The following is an 18862-nucleotide window of genomic DNA, read 5'->3' as shown; positions in this document are numbered from 1 at the left end:
TTTAATATTCAGGACACCAATCGTATACACAAATAAATATAAAACATGTGCCAGTATTGAAAATATGGTTTAGGGTCTAAACCTTCACTCATTAGTAACAAGTTTTGAAAGGTTAATAGTCAATTTAAAGGTACTTAACATCTGTACCTGCCCCTTGTTCAATAGTTCTGTTCTAGACGATAATTTACCAATAAGGGTTAAGCAAGCATGTATAATTCTCCCTTCTTAAGAAAAATCTAGGCATGATATACATATGTTCTTCCACTTTAGAAATTCAATACAATTGTTTCGTGATACTGACACAAATATCCAGTCGTGTTTCTGTATATAAATTGAAACTAAATAATTGTCGTTCTAATTTCAATATGCCAAAAATTATTTTAGAGTAATAAAACATCATAGAATTCAATTTTGTTACTTCTAATAGATTTACCTGCATTCGACAGAAGTTGAAAGCACTACTTTGGAGGAAATAGTACAAAATGCCATGTTCGATTCTCTGAAAGGTAAATATTAAACATTTATTTAAAAATATTTATACCAAACTTCATAGAATGATTTGTGGGTTATTTTTACAATGTCTTTGCCCTTTGATTCGCTTGATGGACGAAAATTGTTCTGAACATCATATTAGTCAGATGTGTGTGGTTACAATATACATTGAACTTCCTCCATCATCGTCTGCAATACGTGTAGTGCATTATTCTTGACCCATTGAAGGGTCTGTATCAGTCTCTTGCTAATCACACAACAATGAATCACCTGGATAAATGTGTTTAAGCTTCTTTACCTGAAACAGAAAGAACAAGGGCTTTATATTTTTTATAAAACAAATTTACTCTACATGCACATTTTGTACTAGTATCAATCAGTTTAGAAGAATGAGTACTATGAACCCCATGTTTAAAACATACACAACCACATCGGATATTTTAATACCTTATTACATGTACTTAGCAATTAGTTGTTTGATTAAAGATACATGCACGTTATTATATTTATACATCAAATATCACAAGCATGTGCATTCTATATTGTAGAGACTAGATTCGTATACATGTACATCAGAATTTATTGACATACATTACATGTACGCTGATTCATGTAGACCCCATTTGGTCAATCCCTCTTATAAAATTATTTATAATTCTTATAAAAAATGTTACATTTTTTTATATTCAAGTAAATCATCAACCATATCTGTTATTTAGCATTACAGTGAATAAACACATGTACATGTACATTTTTATACATATTTGTTATGAAGAAAAAATTGGGTATGGGTCTTTCTGCTTTTGTAAATCTCTGGATCTGCTCAAATTAAGCAAAACAATATATACAAAAAAAATACTCCATTGCTGCTAAGCATGCCTATAGAGGTGAAACCGTAAACAGAAGGGGCAAATTAAGTTTTGTTAGTAGCAACCACATATACATGTATCCATGTGTGTGAAGGCCCAAGTGGTTTGAAACCTAATGATGTTACCCCCTAATTTACAGTTAAATAAAGAGTTTTGCAGAACAGAGCATACTACTACTACAGCATGTTAAACTCTCTTCATTTTGGGCAAGTGTAGACACAATGTTAGTTTTTAAACAAATCTCAACTGGTTTTGGGGCACTATTGCACCACAAAATTTGAAGTTCAATTTAAGTTGAAAGAAGCTAAGTAAGGGTGATAAAAACAATTTCCTGAAATCCCTATAACCCAAAACCATAAGAGATATCTGACAATTGATTTAAAAATTTAGGCAGGGATTTTCATGAGGAATCTAAATATTATAAATAAGTTACAAAATCTGACAAACAATTATAAAAAAAGAATAAAAAACAAAAAATTTCTGCAATGTGGCCCCACTTTGGACCCCAATAATCAGCAAATACTAAACTCTATGTCAAATTTGTTAATTTGTCTTTCAACAGATATGAATAGGAAAAAATTTAAACATTGAATGAAAAATAAGCCTTCTAAACCTTACATATTTACCCCTTTTTTTCATTTTATTTATTCCATTATTTTTAAACTTATACACATATTTGGCATGTTGAGTATGCTTGTTTCAACCATTGTCTATTTTGGTATGTGCCATGTCCATTTATTATGAACGTGTTGGAACAATAACATATTTGTATTTGTACAACAAAACTAAAAGTACATGTAACTTACCTAATAATCAGTAATATGCCTTTAATAATTCCATTTTTATTTTTATTTTTCAATTAGTTCATCTTTTATACCCAGACAGTATGTCTTATATATACACTTGCTTTGTATAACATGAACAATAATGCAATGATTTGCAGGTCCTTTTCTATCACTACAGTTAAACATGAAACTGTCTTCGATGTTCCTTCATAAAATCATTTTAATCCAGTGAAGCCAAAAACTGTAAAAGTATGATGTCCATTTGCACATGAAAGAACCTACATGTGATATACTGCTACTGAATATCGAAAATATATATAAAAAAAAAGACTTTCTCCTTGACTGAAAGGCATTTATAAAATGATTGGTCCATTGCATACTTAGGAACGACGTACATCCCGACGAACAATTTGCAATACATTCATTTTCTGTTATTCGGAATATAAGAACACATTCCAATTCATGTCAGTACGTACAATGTACTTACGAATAAGTCTTTTTAAACTAAAACAGGCATTTGTTTGGTGGGGAATACATGTACAGGGGAAGGAAATGTCTTCCAGTGGACTACATCGTACCAAGACTAGTTCGTCCCATACATGTGGGTTCAAAAAATTGTTTTCAGCGAGTCGTATACGTCATGCTGTGTTTAATTGTTAATAAACTATTTCTATACTTCTGATATAAAATTTGAATGGGTATTTTTATATATCTTGCATTATGCTGAATAAATCGCTTAAGAATTGTCCCATTTTCACCAAGAATACCTCTATTTTTACATGTTGAAAAAGAAATATGAAATATATAAAATGCCAAGCATGAAACTTTATAGCATATAAATATGATACAGTTTCTACCTTCCGATTACAACAATGATAATTTTGATAATTTTTAAGCGTTATTTTAGCTTGTAAAGGCTTTTTGATTATCAATGGTAAGTCATATGAAAATTGTCTTCTATTTTCGGAAACTTGGCACACAGCCAATTTTTACATAAGGCTAATTGAGTGACTATTTCCCACTTTCTATGAATATGAATTTAACAATTTCATGTCACTTCTCACAACAAAACAAAAATTAATAACTCATGGATATGGTCCAAATTTGACCATGAAATCCGGCATATCATTAAAGAAGTGCCCCTAATACCTAAAAACGGTTGTTACTAAAAATAGAACAACATCTGGTCGTTATCGTATGGATTTTTGGAAATCTCTCATGACCTTCTTTCATTTATAATATAAAATTTACCCCAATTCCAAAATGACTTTCGGACGATTTTTCCAGTTTTGCATATTTTTTCTCATAGACAGGCTCTGAAATAATATAAATTTCATTTTGGTGTAGGAATGTGTTAATTATCTGTAAATATGTTAATGAATGTTATGGGTTTGTTTCAGGTAAACTTGATTTTGTGGGAAAAATGGACTTAATATACAAGTGGAATAGATATGATATTTTCGAGGAGGAGATTTCCACAGTTCGTGTTCATAATGATGAATCTAAAAAGGTATAAAAATCATAAATAATCCAGTCCCACTGAAAGGCCAAATATGCCTCCCACTGATACTAGATATTCTTATAAATGAAAAAAGAATTCTTATAGGTTATTGCTGAATGAATTAAACAAGGAAACATTCTGGAAAAGACTGCCTCCCGGTCACAAATGATCTAATTTGACAAATGCTGTCTAATATATATAAATTTATTAAATCTTTAAATGATAGTATCTGTCCATGTGCTATCTATAATATTTACCAGCTGGAACATCAAAATAGAAATTCAGAGACGTCAAAATTCACGCACACTGCGAAAACGGCGACATCCGACTAATTATAAGTAAGTAGAATCCAAGAGTTTAAGTTCGGTGGGTTGTCAATTCGGTAAGAAGTGAAATCAACCTGAAGTTCAATCAAATTGTTATGAGGACAGTAGTGGTTGTGGTATAGTGATACCAAGGAAGGGCAGTTTACAATGAGAAAGTCACATTGCTTTTGATGAACATTTTATTTCAAACATTCTGTCCTATCTATATAACGACAATGGAAATGGTGAATATTTCAAAGAGACAACGATTACACCGGGATTAAATATGTCCGCTCCAGGCCACCCTTTGGTCTTCTATGAACGACGAGGAAACCCTCATACCACATGGCAGACTGCAGCTGGCCTCCAAACAACACAGGTATAGAGAAAGGTATATTGCCCATATACTCCAGTAACATTAACGTAACTGAAAGTGAAAAAGAAATATACATATGCCACAATTTCCGGTGTCTTGTTCCACTTCAGAATGTTCAATTGTTCATTCATATGTAAGTTAAGGGCTAGGTATGATACAGAACAAGATGTATCAGTTGTCGTTTTAATTTCAAGTTCATTAGTATAGATATGTTACTCTTAAAAGAGGATTTTTCCAGAGGTAATGTAGTTGGGTTTTGGAATCAAGCTAGTACACAAATCAAACCACTATTCTACTTCTACAAATTTATTGGATTCTAATGCTTCAGCTTGTTTTGCAGCGTAAAACATAAAGACCCTGTAAGATAAACATGTAATAACAATACTAAGCTATATGCATAAAATTGTACATTTTAAATATAAACCCTTACAAATATTCACATCATCAAGTGCATAGCAGAGTTTGCTTAGAACAATCAGGAACTATATCATTTGATAAAGTAAACTATGTGTCTGTCTCTAAAATAATCATAGTACATTTTGCAAAGACTGTAACTCAAAATAGAGATAAACTTTTAAATCAAGTATTCATTGATCCAGATTTTTATTAAAAGAGCTGTTTTAGCACCATTTTATATGAAATTAAAAATTGGGCGGCAAATGATTAGAAATTGATTCTCTAGTTTTGTGTTTCTGTTTGTTTGTGTGTGTATGTCTGTTTGGTTATTATTATTATTATTATTATTATTATTATTATTATTATTATTATTATTAATTCAGAGACGTGAATTTATCTGATATTTGCATTTTCCCTTCGGCGATATTTCTTTATTTATAATGTAATATTCAAACAAGCAAGCTAAGTAACTAAGCAATTCAAAATATAACAAAATGTGAAATAAAACATTCATACCGACAATACAATATGAATATACTAAATACAATTTAAAACATAGCTCTCCTAGAACCATAAACTGTTAATATCCAATTTATGAATAAAAATACTGAAAATTCATAGCAAAGAATTTCAAAGAAAACGTAGGTTTGTTTATAGGTTTTTGAATCTAGATAATATAACCTTTTTAAACATCAACTGGTTAATTTAAAGTGAATCATGTTGACGATTTTTTTACCAACACTCATTTAACAAAGGGACACGATTTGATCAAATAGCAGAGTATTGTATAATAGTGTATTATATAGAATATAGCAAATAGTTCATAGCATTAATAGTAAAATGGCAATACATTAGGCGATAAGTCGTCTACTTACTTTTTTCGGTGACGACTTGTCGGTTCATTTATTGCAAGATGACTCTAAGTAACACTTATTCAATTGGATTGCTTTTTTAAATTCGATATGAATTGGTATTAAAATTCTTGATAATTGTAATACATTACAATAAAGGAAAACATTATTCAAAATATTGATTTTTTCAAAAAAGTTTTTATGTAGTATTGTATATTTGTTCTTAATGCTTACTTTCGTTTCTGTTTTAACATAATCATATCTTTGAAGTGTATATACTTTTATATTTAGGAACTTTTTTTCGGCTGGTTTGAATTATTTTTGGTGAATGACAATACAGAGTTTGTAAATAATTTGGTAGATTATGTCTCCAACATTTTTCCGGAAAAATATATGTCAGCTGAAGAGAACAGCAAGAAAAACATTGACAAAATGATTGAACTTTACTTTGAGGTACATACTTAATAATTAAATATTTTCAACGAAGAAGAAAAAAATTGCTTACCATAACTTGCAGTCAATATAAGACTTACATGACAAAGTTTTTAAAAGAGTATTCAAGGGAACCAAGGTCATAGAGGTAATCAAAGAGTAATCAAGGGAACCAAGCTTATAGGGGTAATCAAAAGACTGTAATCCAGGAACAAAGATAAGACATAGAAAACAGACATATACAACAAAGAACATAAAGTAACTAAAATCATTTATACAAAGTAACAAAAGCAAATGAGCAACTCGGACTCCACTAAAAACAGGGAGCATGGACCAGGTGCACCGGTAGGGTAAGCGTCCTCTGCTTTTCTAGAAACACCCGAAGAATTAATTATCATTTTCAAGACACATTTGAGTGTACAATAAACATCAATCTGTTCTCTAATTTTCAGTGTCTTACGTCAAAAACAAAAGGTAGTACTTGGAATATAATCAGGACATTATTCAAGGTTGGTATTTGTTTTTCTTGCCGACAGAGCATCATCGTCATATACACTTTTAAATGACAATACGACATATACATGTATTAAGTTTATATGAAAGAAACGATTGGATTTCCGTTAAGAGAAGATTTTTTAAGGAACGTCTGTTACATTTTTTCGGTCTATAAAAAAATAACCTCAATCATGTGGTGTATATGTAAGCGTGTTACTTCTGAAATTGAATTATTATCTATCTTTGTCTTAAAACAAAATTTATGAGACGCTGAAAATTAATTTCAAACAAAAAGTGGTAGTGTTCTTCCCTTCAAGCAATGGACTAGTCAAGTGATCAATGGATTGTAATGTACTATGTATGTATACATGTATTCAAATGAAGCTTTAATGTTCTCTTGATTTCTATAGATGTTTTAATCTACACGGGTACGATCAGGATCGTATTGTAAAAGAAACAACGTAGTCTGACAGTACGCCTTTGTTCTGGACAGAAGCCAACTGATCATGACAAAAAGTTGATATGCAATTATCATCATTTCCGTCACATTTTACACAAGTTTGACTCTTCGTGTAATTATTTAATAAATGTGTGTAAGATAAGTATACAAAAGTTTGAATCTAGTGATTCTCAAGTTTCATATTTCATACTTGTTCCCGAGCTACCAATTAGCTTAAAATATAAGGTTAATAAAATCTTTAAAAAGTGAATTTAATGTTAATAATTGTTTTAACTCAATCGATAGATTTCGTCAAAATATGCCAGTATAATTTGATTTCAAATGTAACACGCTTTCTTTCTGTTTGGATAAAACAAATTGTCCATCATCTCATAGACCAAATTTTGTAATGTGACTGTGACATCATCAACGTTTGCTTGATTTATTCCTTAATGTTCTATACTAAAATTAAATCATAGCGATTAACTGCTATATTTGAGGTCTATTTGAAATAACCTCAATGCCCGTAATGCACACTTGAAAATAACTTGCGTAGCAGGTTATTTAGTGTGCACTACGTGAGGTATTAAGTGTGCACCATGTGATAATACGTGTGCACCACGTGATCGAGTTTATTTCCTCAAAGACTGAAAATATAACAGTCATTTTTAAATGGTCTATATTTTGTATTGTCCCGTATGTGTACCTCAATCATGAAGAAATTTGTATACGTGCTAGACATCAATGTCTAACCTTCATATCCGTTTTTTCGTTCAAAATTACGCTAAGGCAAGAAAGACATTTCGTCGCGTCATGTTCTACTGTTCATATTCAAAAGTATTTGTTTATCTCATTTGACTTGTTTGTTTGTTGGTTTGTTTCTTTATTATTTGTTTTTGTTACGATTTGTCCAACTTACAATTATTTACATGATTACGGAGTATGAATTTAAAAAAATGTGCATTTATATTTTGCTATTCAATATCAGCATTTCTTTCAGGCGAGTTCAAATGGAAATAAAAATAAAGTTAGCCCCGAGCCGTCTTCTATTGATGTGAACAAAGAAACATTTCGAGAAAACATAAGTAAAATTACTGATATCTGTGGGTTAAATCTATTCCATCTATTCCGCAAAAAGGACATTGAAGGTAATGATAATCGTGAGTAAAACTTGATCTATTGGTTTTCATGTAAATAAAGAACAAATTCGTGGACGTTTAAAATATGCAGCAAATTATTCTTTTTTGAAATCCCTATTTGTCATATTGTTATCAATATTACAATACTGCCTAATATTGCAAATGGTAAGGTATATTTTTATCTCATTTTTGTGCAATTCAGTGGTCAAACTAGTAGATCGTATAGTGTCGATAATTTTGGTGTATAAACGTAAAGTGGGAAAAATAATTAGTAACAATTATATTATCGCTACAAAAAGCCTACATAGATGATTAGCCCAAATGAAATACAAGATTGTGAACCTTATCAACTCTGTTTTTGTTTGTCGTTGACCAAATTCATTTAAACTAAAAATTTCAAATTACGAGTCGAATTAATAATGAATCGTCAATTGCATCAATCTCCCTGTGATTTATTAATCAACAAAAATGTTCCAGTTTACAGTATTAAATTGTTAGGTGGGGACTTCGATATATTTTTGATAGCAATAGACTCAAACCAGTTAATTAAATCATACGACAAAATTCATAAGGTCAAGAACAACTTCGCTTCTACTTTCAGTGAACAAACTTCGTGTACAGAAATGTTACAGAAATGTTACAGCCCTAAAACTCACTTTTTCATCCTATATAGTTGTTTCCGGTGAATTGCTAAACAAAATTTGTGTAGCACACAATTGCACTCATTAAGACGTTTAAATTCATGATGAATGCACGATAAACGCACGATATAAGTGTTCGTTTAAACGGACGTTCGTATTGGGCGTTTAAACGGACGCTTCTATCGTGCGTTGAAATGAGCGCACCCAGCGTGCGTTTAAATGAACGCTTGTATCTTACGTTTAAACAAACGCCTCTATCGTGTGCTAATCTATGTATAAACGAACACAAACCGATGTGTAAACCCACGATAAATGATGCACGAACGCTTAAATAGGAAATGTGAACGTTTCAAAGTGTGTACCACCAGCAATTGTGGTTAAACAGTAATCAAAACAGTACAGAATACATACCGATGATATAATGTCCGTCGTCTTTGATCATTAAATAAATCCGTAAATCTCGTTCAGGAAGCAGTTTTTACACCGCTGTCATTTCTCCATCTTCAATGGCTTTAGGAAGCACTGGTGTTACCTACATACGAGTTAATACAAAATGTCGTGTTTCTCTTCAACAATATGGAATAGTTTCATTAATACCAAATTTATGTTTTGAAGCAGAAACCGCACAAGACGCACGCACGTGTGTATATTTCATAATCGCTTAAAAGAATTGATTTATCCAGGTTGGTGATCTTGTACTCGGATCTTTTCAACCTGAAAATTTTGCCCCAAGAAAACAATTATTAATAATTACTTGATAATAACATTCAAGACGTTTTAATATTTTTTAAACATCCAATTTGTGTGCCTCTTATATGCTTCCTTTCATCACACCCTGTTTCATAAATGTTTACATTCCAGAGGATTGTGGTACAAAAGCTAAAGAACTCGTTATGTTTCAACTGTTTGTCTGCTGTATACTTACCAACAGAAAAGAAATGGCAATGATCTTTTGGAAGAGATGTAAAAATAATATCTGTAAGCATTTTTTTTAAATAGCAATGATAAACTAACACATTTGGTAAAAGATCCTTTCAACGTAAGTGATTGCAACTGATCACACAAGAAAAAGTTGTTTAGCGAACTTGATTTAATCTGTTCACTTAAAATAAACATAACTTTTCTACCCACATAGATCTGCGTTTTAGAAGGAACATTGATCAATGATCAATCAAATTCAAGTTGTTTTATTTTATCAATAAAAAATACCATTTCATTCCAAACAATTAATATCATGGATGAAAAGTGCTCCAAATTACTAGGACTAACACGAAATGAAATGCAATGCAAAAATGGGATTTATAAATTGTAATATTTTTTTTATTTTATACTACTAATTATGAGTACTTTGTGCAGTCTTCACAAAAAAATAAATATATGTAATATTGTACAATGAAAATAGATTTTTCTGATTAACCCTATGTTTTTTTCAAATATTTATAATAACGTACAGTGTTATTTTGTAGGTGCTGCACTGTTTGCCAGCAATTTACTAAAGACATTATCACACCGAGCTTATAAGCAGCATTTATTGGAGCTACAACAGTCGTGTAGCGAAAATGCAAGGTAAGACATATGACATTAAGTGAACATGGTCTAACTCGTAAAATGTATGTCAAGAACCAAATGAGTCAAAAATATTGGTAGTGTAAAGAATTATAGTTTCCGATATATATTACGAAAAGAATTTCAGAGAATTCGTATGAAATAAATCTTTTTTGTTGATTTTGCCATATAAATAACCACATGTAAAACGTAAAAAAGAATGCAAGTTAAATGAAAATAAAACGTAGAAAGCGAGACCCAAACTTTCCGCCTAACGACCTTCGTCAGTGGCAAAAAGTACTAACTATCAAAAGCGGACCTGTAATTCCTGTCATGAAGGCCTCTCTTCTCAACTAATACTTTTGACCCTGACGAAGGGCGTAAGGCCGAAATTTAGGGCTCCACTATTTGTGTTTTTAACGTTTTATTTTTACTTGATTTCACTTAAGTTCCTTTTTCCTTTATGGCTATTCTTCACTAATTGATTGACCGTACTTGCTCTTCTATATAGGCCACGTCGCAACTTATACACGTATAAACATTCAAAACCACCGTTATATTTTTGTAGTTCAGGATTTGCTTTCAACCTGATTGCAAATTGTTTTTTGTGCTGAAGCACCAATAAGCTTTTTGTTTTGGTCATTTGATATACAAGTTCATATATTTAACTATAGACAGATTTGAGGAACTTTTTTTCGCGTCGTTATGCAATAGATATGGCTTTCAAAATTGAAGCTAATTTCTTTAAACCAGTCTCTTGTTGATGAGGAATTTGAATATGCATGCGTTTTAATTGATACATGTAGTAAATATAAGGAATTATAAGAAGTGTTAGGGCTGTTCGAGTTGTGGTAATGATTCGTTTTATTTTGTAAAAATGAATTGCTGAATTCTCTATGGCATACTGTCATTGACTCCAATTGTGTTTAGACATATAAATACCTTTATGGATTTCTTAATGCAGAACATGGTTTATGTCATCGGTCGGATAAGGAAAGCGGTATCTTGTAATCCACAATTCCTCTTAAACAGATAAAGTTTAATGAAACGTTCACCTATTTTATATCACATGAAACCATTATGGACTACCTATTTTTTTAAGAATAATCAAGGGAACCAAAATTTTAGCGGTAATCAAAAGAACGTAATCCAGGGACAAACATCAGACATGAAAAACAAACATACACAACAAAGTACATAAAGTAACTAAAATCATAGAAAGAAACAAAAAGCAAATGAGCAACGCGGACTCCACTAAAAACTCGGAGCATAGACCAGGTGCACCGGTAGGGTAAGCGCCCTCTGCTTTTCTAGAAAAATCTGCCGAGTTCCTCATAAAAATTCAAGTCAAATCCAGGGTAGACGAAGGAGAAAAGAAAACTATGACATGTTGAACAAATCAGTTTTCAGTTTTTAACATTTGAATGACATATAAGGTTCTCCTGACTTAGTCATTGGTTTGCGTAGGGATCAACTTCAAATCTGTATGATTTCCAAAACCACTTGATGAAATTTAAAGAAAATTGAACAAATTCTATATCAAATTGTACCGTTGTGACTCCCTATTTTGTTTTTCATCTAAATGACCTTTTGATTTTCTTGTGAAGAATTGGGCTTTGTCATTGGTCTACCAAGAATGCATCTCCTCCGCACACTTCTAAAACCACTTAGTGTAATTCTGTGAATTTTTACATTTTTTATGACATTGTGCTATCGTGCACTTCCTATGTTGTGTTTCCATCGTGTATCAAAATGTTTTCAAAATACCAAGCTTATTACTGATAACTGTTTTATAATGTATGCATGTTGAAGCAATCTAATCATCACTAAAAACAAATTTAATTTAAAACTAAATGAAACTCTATTTACTATAATTGATTAATGAAAATGGTTGGTAATTTAATATATGAAACACAGAGCTACTAGCAGGAAAACATCATGTTAACCGAAGCGGACGGCATGACCATAAAACCCCTGCTTTTTAAGTGGGGGTATAATAATGCAGAGGGTATTGCTTTACACCTGACCAAGTAAATTTAAAGGGTTATTGGCTACCTATTCATGTCAGCTTATGGATATTTAATACTCGCAATGTGTTTTGGGGTAAATTTTATGGTTTTTAATTTATATTATTTTGTTGTTTAGTTATTGCATTGCTTAATCAATTTTTTTTAATTCAAAAAATACATCCGAAACTATATATTAATGCACTTAATCTAAAGAAGAAGTTTCAATGTAACTAACATTTATCAAAATCTAAAAGTTCATTGAAAATTATTGCATTTACATTCCCAAATCCCATATTATAATTTCAATCGAACTCAATGCACTCAATCCATAACTGTAAAACAAATAAAAATAATTATTAACATGACAATAAATCCCAAGCTATGAAAACCAGTAGAATTAATCCGGAACAATAGAATTCCAATGGAAATCCTTCAGATTTTATAATTCACTTAATAAAGTCATAGCACTATTTAAAAAATTGTTATTCACATGTTCCATTTTATATAACACTTGTTCCTTAACTGTATTATGAATCATACACTTTTTATTAAAAGGTCATTTTATAATGTAGGACTCTTCTAGTTTTATGAAGGAGGAAATAAACATTGATTTAGGTTTTATTTTTATGCAGTGTTGTTAAGATAAAAACATATTTTAATATACTATTCTAAATCACGTTTTTAAAATGCTTATAAAATGCTGTTTTTTTTTAATCGACAACATATTTATCCAGTGCGGTGGACGCGTTTTTCAACAAACGGTCGGCATTCCAATGGGAGCAAATTGTGCTCCTCTACTTGCTGACTTATTTCTTCACTCTTATGAGGCTGATTTTATGGCTGATCTGATCCGAAAGAAAGAAAGAAAGAATATCGTTTAGCTAGATTCTTTTATCTCAGTTTCCGCTATAAAGATGACGTATTATCTTTAAACAATCCTAATTTCGTGTATTAGATACATCGTATCTACCCCCAACGAACTTGATATAAAGGATACTACAGACGATGTGAGGTCAGTCTAATATCTTGACCTTCATTTAGAAATCGATGGTAAAGGAAAACTATTGACCAAACTTTACGACAAACGTGGTGGCTTTTCATTCAGAATGGTCAACTTTCCATTCATCTGTGACAACATCCCTTCAGCACATGCGTATGGCGTGTTCATATCACAACTCATACGTTATGCCAGAGCTTGCCGAAACTACGCAAACTTTTTGTATCGCGCTAGACTTCTGACAAATAGGTTTCTGGAACAGGGTTATGTTGCTACAAAATTAAAGTCATCACTACAGAAGTTTTATGGTCGTTATCACGAACTCGTGCATCGCTACGGTGTATCCATCTGCACCAAGAAAACTGATTTGTTCAACGTGTCATAGTTTTCATTCCCCCCTTCGTCTACCCTGGACATGACCTTTTATGAACAACTCGGCGGGTGTTTCTAGAAAAGCAGAGGACGCTTACCCTACCGGTGCACCTGGTCCATGTTCCCCGTTTTTAGTGGAGTTGCTCATTTGCTTTTGTTACTTTGTATGTATGATTTTAGTTAATTTGTGTTCTTTGTTGTGCATGTTTGTTTTCCATGTCTGATCTTTGTCCCTTGATTACATTCTTTTGATTACCGCTATAACCTTGGTTCCCTTGATTACTATTTCAATCTTGTCATCAAAATACAAGACCGAATTTACTTCATTAAATTTTACCTCCCCTCATTAATGAAAAGTAGAATAACCCAGGTAGCTGCTTCTGATTAAAATGTCCCATTGCTTTGTCAATCCCTTGTTTTGTTCGGCAGAATGATGTAATACTCAATTAAGTTCAACTCAAATAAGCACAGTGCATTTTTATTATATTAAAACAAATAAATATAATCCTGAAAGAATAAAACAGTCCAGATGCCGATTTGACCAGTTCCCAATTCAATATAGTCTTGATGCCGAATCAACTTCAAATACAGGTGCCGATTTAACCAAATGCCAATGTAATTTGTTTCCAAGGTGTTGATGTGACCATGTCCCGATTTAACCATTAGTACAGATGACGGGTTATCTTTGCTTATTACCAACTGGTTCTGATACTGTGAAAGGCTGAAAAAGAAACCAAATTAATGTACTATTTTTGTAGTGAATCAGACACTACTCAACAATCATTTTTATATCATTTTATATTTTAAGTAGCGTGGTTGATTCAATTGTATAAACAATCTAGTAATTAAAACAGTTCTCCATAAATGACGAGAAAAATTTACACAAAACTTGTGTAGTTAATAAAAGCACACCAAACAAACGAAAATGACGGCCTAAACTCCTTTAAAGAATAACCAACAAGATTAAAAAGGCAATGATTGCCTTTCCTTTCTTAGAACAGCTATGTTTCGATTTAAGTAATACAATCTGATCTCATTTTTCCAAAGCGCGTAGAATACATCTATCTTTTCTAAACTGGAAACACGGCTTTCCAATGCATTGTATTATTTATTATTCGTACTTTGGCCTATGTGTCATAGTACTTCCGTTCTTTTGAAGCTTTTCGGACCAGCGACTTGTATATTGAACTTAGTTTTTGATAAATGACCTAATCTTTATAGGTTACAGATTGAGTCGCATTCCGTTCCAGTTTGGTTTGCCCGAATTACGGCATTTAGGCTTTGAAAATTTCATAACAATTACACTCTTCTGGACTTAATAAGACGCTTTCAGAAATTGAACTGAATTTTGGTATGCTAAAGTATATCGATGAGCTACAGACCAACTTAACCTTTTGTTAAGATTATTTGATGTTACTGATGAAGTTATTTTCATTTTTCATAACCGGAACATCTGAGATACATGTACCGAAAAGTTGTATCATCTCTCCTTGCGAGCATCTGATCATAATCAGCTCCCATCATACAAATATGTGTCATCAAAATAGATTGTGAAATGTATGACGAGAAAAATTTACACAAAACTTGTGTCGTTAATAAAAGCACACCAAACAAACGAAAATGACGGCCTAAACTCCTTTAAAGAATAACCAACAGGATTAAAAAGGCAATGATTGCCTTTCCTTTCTTAGAACAGCTATGTTTCGATTTAAGTAATACAATCTGATCTCATTTTTCCAAAGCGCGTAGAATACATCTATCTTTTCCAAACTGGAAACATGGCTTTCCAATGCATTGTATTATTTATTATTCGTACTTTGGCCTATGTGGCTAAAGCTATACTGGCCTACGTCCAAAACACATTGGAAGCGAAAAATGTATACAAAGTCATGTAATTATCAAGTGCAATATGCGATTCGTATTTAATGAAGACGATGCAAAACTATTTCAATATTTCTATATGACTGTTATTTTCTAATTCGAATCTATTCCACCATTTCTAACAAACATACAAAAATCTCGAAGAGTTCCACAGGATGTGACTTCATGTCTGACTGAAATCATGCTCTCAGTTTTCTCATGGTTATATCTTGTATTCGTATTGATAACCGTCATGAGGACTTCCTCCTCTGTAATGGTAAAACTATTCTTCATTCATCTAAGTGTTGAAATTGTAACATCATTTTTTTATTTAGCATATGGTTTCAAAGTCAAAACTAGTTACGACGATTCTTTACCCTTTTTTTAATATTCCGTGCGAATGACAAAGACTTAACATTAAATTTGCCATGTTCTATTATGTTTACTGCTATATACTTCAGGTATTGACTGTATGTAAGTTTAGCACTTCATAAACATGTTTGACAGTACAGGCAGTATTTTATTTTTTTTAGCTTTTTTGAAGACCTATCGACCCGGGTAATGACTGAACTATTTGAAGTCAAAAGTGGGCACGCTTTGAGTTTATTAGTTACAAAAGTTGACAGATTCAACTCAACACCATTAGAGTTAGCACACAAAAGTCGACTGATGAAATTCATGGCTTCGACGCCATGTCAAGTTAAACTTCAACAAATATGGATGGGAGAAATGGAAAGCCAAACATCTTCGTGGAAGGTAAGCTATCCTGTGTTCAAAAGCTATTTACTGTATGACGGACATATTCTTTCTGACAATGATTCAGTAGTACATATGCTTAGTAATTCAAATCAAATCAACGTATGATGTCAAACCCTTGTTTAAAAAATGAGCACATATGATTGAACGTTTTGATCCGTAAACTTTCTGTTGCCGCCGTAACAAAGTTACCGTGTCATAGTACTTCCGTTCTTTTGAAGCTTTTCGGACCAGCGACTTGTATATTGAACTTAGTTTTTGATAAATGACCTAATCTTTATTGGTTACAGATTGAGTCGCATTCCGTTCCAGTTTGGTTTGCCCGAATTACGGCATTTAGGCTTTGAAAATTTCATAACAATTACACTCTTCTGGACTTATTAAGACGCTTTCAGAAATTGAACTGAATTTTGGTATGCTAAAGTATATCGATGAGCTACAGACCAACTTAACCTTTTGTTAAGATTATTTGATGTTACTGATGAAGTTATTTTCATTTTTCATAACCGGAACATCTGAGATACATGTACCGAAAAGTTGTATCATCTCTCCTTGCGAGCATCTGATCATAATCAGCTCCCATCATACAAATATGTGTCATCAAAATAGATTGTGAAATGTACATAGTCTTTTAGATATTAAATTTTCTCATCGATAATTTGATAATAATTATAGTCTTTCTACGTGTTATACTCACCATTAACGTGAAGTTTAATAAAAGGCTAAGGAGTTCAGTTCAGTTCACGAATTTAAAAGTATATAGTCCATACTTTTAAAGTCTTCTCTTGAAAACATACGAGAGAAACTTTTTTTTTTTTTTGCTTTTTTGTCAAGACCTTTGTTTGGGCGTACGTAAAATGCTCTGCATCGAAAATTAGTGTTTCTTATTGTTTTATTCTTATTTTTTCTTTTCTTTCTTCGTTTTAGGTTATGGTTGGGGCTTTGTTTCCAGTTTTGGTTATAGCAAATATAGGGTTCATTAAAATGCAAAATTTGCGATGCATAGGTCCTGCAGAACGGGCTGAAAATTTTTACCAGGCACCAATATCGACCTTTTTTATTTATACTGTAATTATACTTTATTCTACTTTTTTCCCGTTTTTTTTAGTTATTTTAGATTCATTATTACTTACAACAGCCGAATAAGTATGTCATTTACACATTTTATAACTAAGTTTAAATTTCTGCATGTTGATACTTGATTCTATCAAAAAGTTGATTTTCTTTATGCAGTGATCTTTCATAATACTTACATGAAAAAAGCAACCTTGTAAACCAATCAAACATTACTGAGGCAAGTGGTGACAAATATACACCTGTGGACCTTTTCACAAAAATCGTAAGAGTAACCTTATAATTAAAAATCAGATGCCGTTATGGTTATATAAAACTTTCGAAATTTAGGTTACTTATTGTGCGTTAAATATAATTTTTAACAGTTTATCCTATGAGTCTATCAAATTAAAAATATTTTTACCCTTTAACTTATATAAATCGGTTGCAGTCTAACAAAAAGTCGTCCTACTTTTGACGTTTGTTTGTGCAACGTATTTTAGACATGTTTTATATTCGTTTAAAATATGTTTGCGCATCATGTGCTAGACATTTATATTATATGTTCTACTATGTAAAATAAAGTAACTATGTTAAACATACACTTAAAAAGTGTCTGCCGCATTCTGTTTTAAGTTTTCTCTCTTAATGTAGCCTGTGTATACATGAATTCAGATGATCGTTTCGTTTTTTTAAGCAAAGTCCTTGCCACGTAACTCCCATTGCATTTATGGTGAGTATTGTGTCAGAACAAAACGTACGTGGTGTTCAACTTTCAATTGAACATACTCTTTGTTTAAATTAGTTAATTGATTTCAAAAGCATTATTAATAAATTTGCAAGAGAATATATGTGACTAGGTTGTCATGAAGGCTGTCCAGAAAATGTCACAAGCAGTATATCCTTTAGGGATTAAATTATGATTCATTTCAGATATTTTACTTAGTATTCTTGACCAACTTTTCCATCTTTGTGCTCAGTGATTTCCATCCAACATCGGAAAAAGGACCATCATGGCTGGAATTGGTTACCTGGATTTTAGTTTTTTCTTTAGTCATCGAGGAAATAAGTCAGGTTAATATAAATGTTACAGGAAAAAAAAAACATTCATATATAAATGGCTCTGTTGGTTATTTGATCTTTGTTTAGTGTTTTCCGTTTTCAAAAAAAGCATACAAATTATTTCATAACTGTTTTATATCTTTTTAAACATGGAAATTAATGCTTTACAGTATTTATGAGATAAGAATTCATTCCCTTCCAGTACCACCCGTTTCGCCGAATGGGTCCAGCACACTAGACATTAAGTCACCGGTCATCCCCCAAATAAGATTATTAGTTAGCGTAGTAAATCAACAGCTGTACTGCAGACGACGCAGAGGAATGAGATACACCGTACTAGATATTTGTTATATATGGAACTTTCTTTTATAAATTAGCGATGCACAACATTCACTGCGAAAATAATGGTATGTAATATTTATGAGATACAAACTCATTCCCTTACGACATCGTCCACCATTATTTCCACTGTGAAGTTGAAAAGATG

The 18862-nt window shown here is 31.9% G+C and overlaps 1 protein-coding gene across 6 annotated transcripts in view; it reads left to right on the top strand.

Moving 5' to 3' along the window:
- The window catches only part of LOC148614610 (transient receptor potential cation channel subfamily M member-like 2), a 43829-nt gene that overhangs the window by 16287 nt on the left and 8680 nt on the right, over nt 1-18862 (top strand). For 3 of the 6 annotated variants that reach the window (XM_088588814.1, XM_088588810.1, XM_088588815.1), the window contains 10 exons: nt 428-506; nt 3547-3656; nt 5867-6028; nt 6460-6516; nt 7942-8101; nt 9583-9699; nt 10188-10287; nt 16038-16260; nt 17188-17328; nt 18247-18387. In XM_088588814.1, the coding sequence (XP_088444940.1) occupies nt 428-506; nt 3547-3656; nt 5867-6028; nt 6460-6516; nt 7942-8101; nt 9583-9699; nt 10188-10287; nt 16038-16260; nt 17188-17328; nt 18247-18387 (1290 nt within the window). The remainder of the gene's footprint in view (nt 1-427; nt 507-3546; nt 3657-5866; nt 6029-6459; nt 6517-7941; nt 8102-9582; nt 9700-10187; nt 10288-16037; nt 16261-17187; nt 17329-18246; nt 18388-18862) is intronic. The other 3 variants (XM_088588811.1, XM_088588813.1, XM_088588812.1) reach the window with 3 other exon arrangements.

This window comes from Perna viridis, chromosome 6 (assembly GCF_037379345.1).
Source record: "Perna viridis isolate PV_CMFRI_1.1 ecotype Kerala chromosome 6, ASM3737934v1, whole genome shotgun sequence".
NCBI classification, from domain to species: domain Eukaryota; kingdom Metazoa; phylum Mollusca; class Bivalvia; order Mytilida; family Mytilidae; genus Perna; species Perna viridis.
This window is presented reverse-complemented; position numbering and strand designations above follow the sequence as displayed.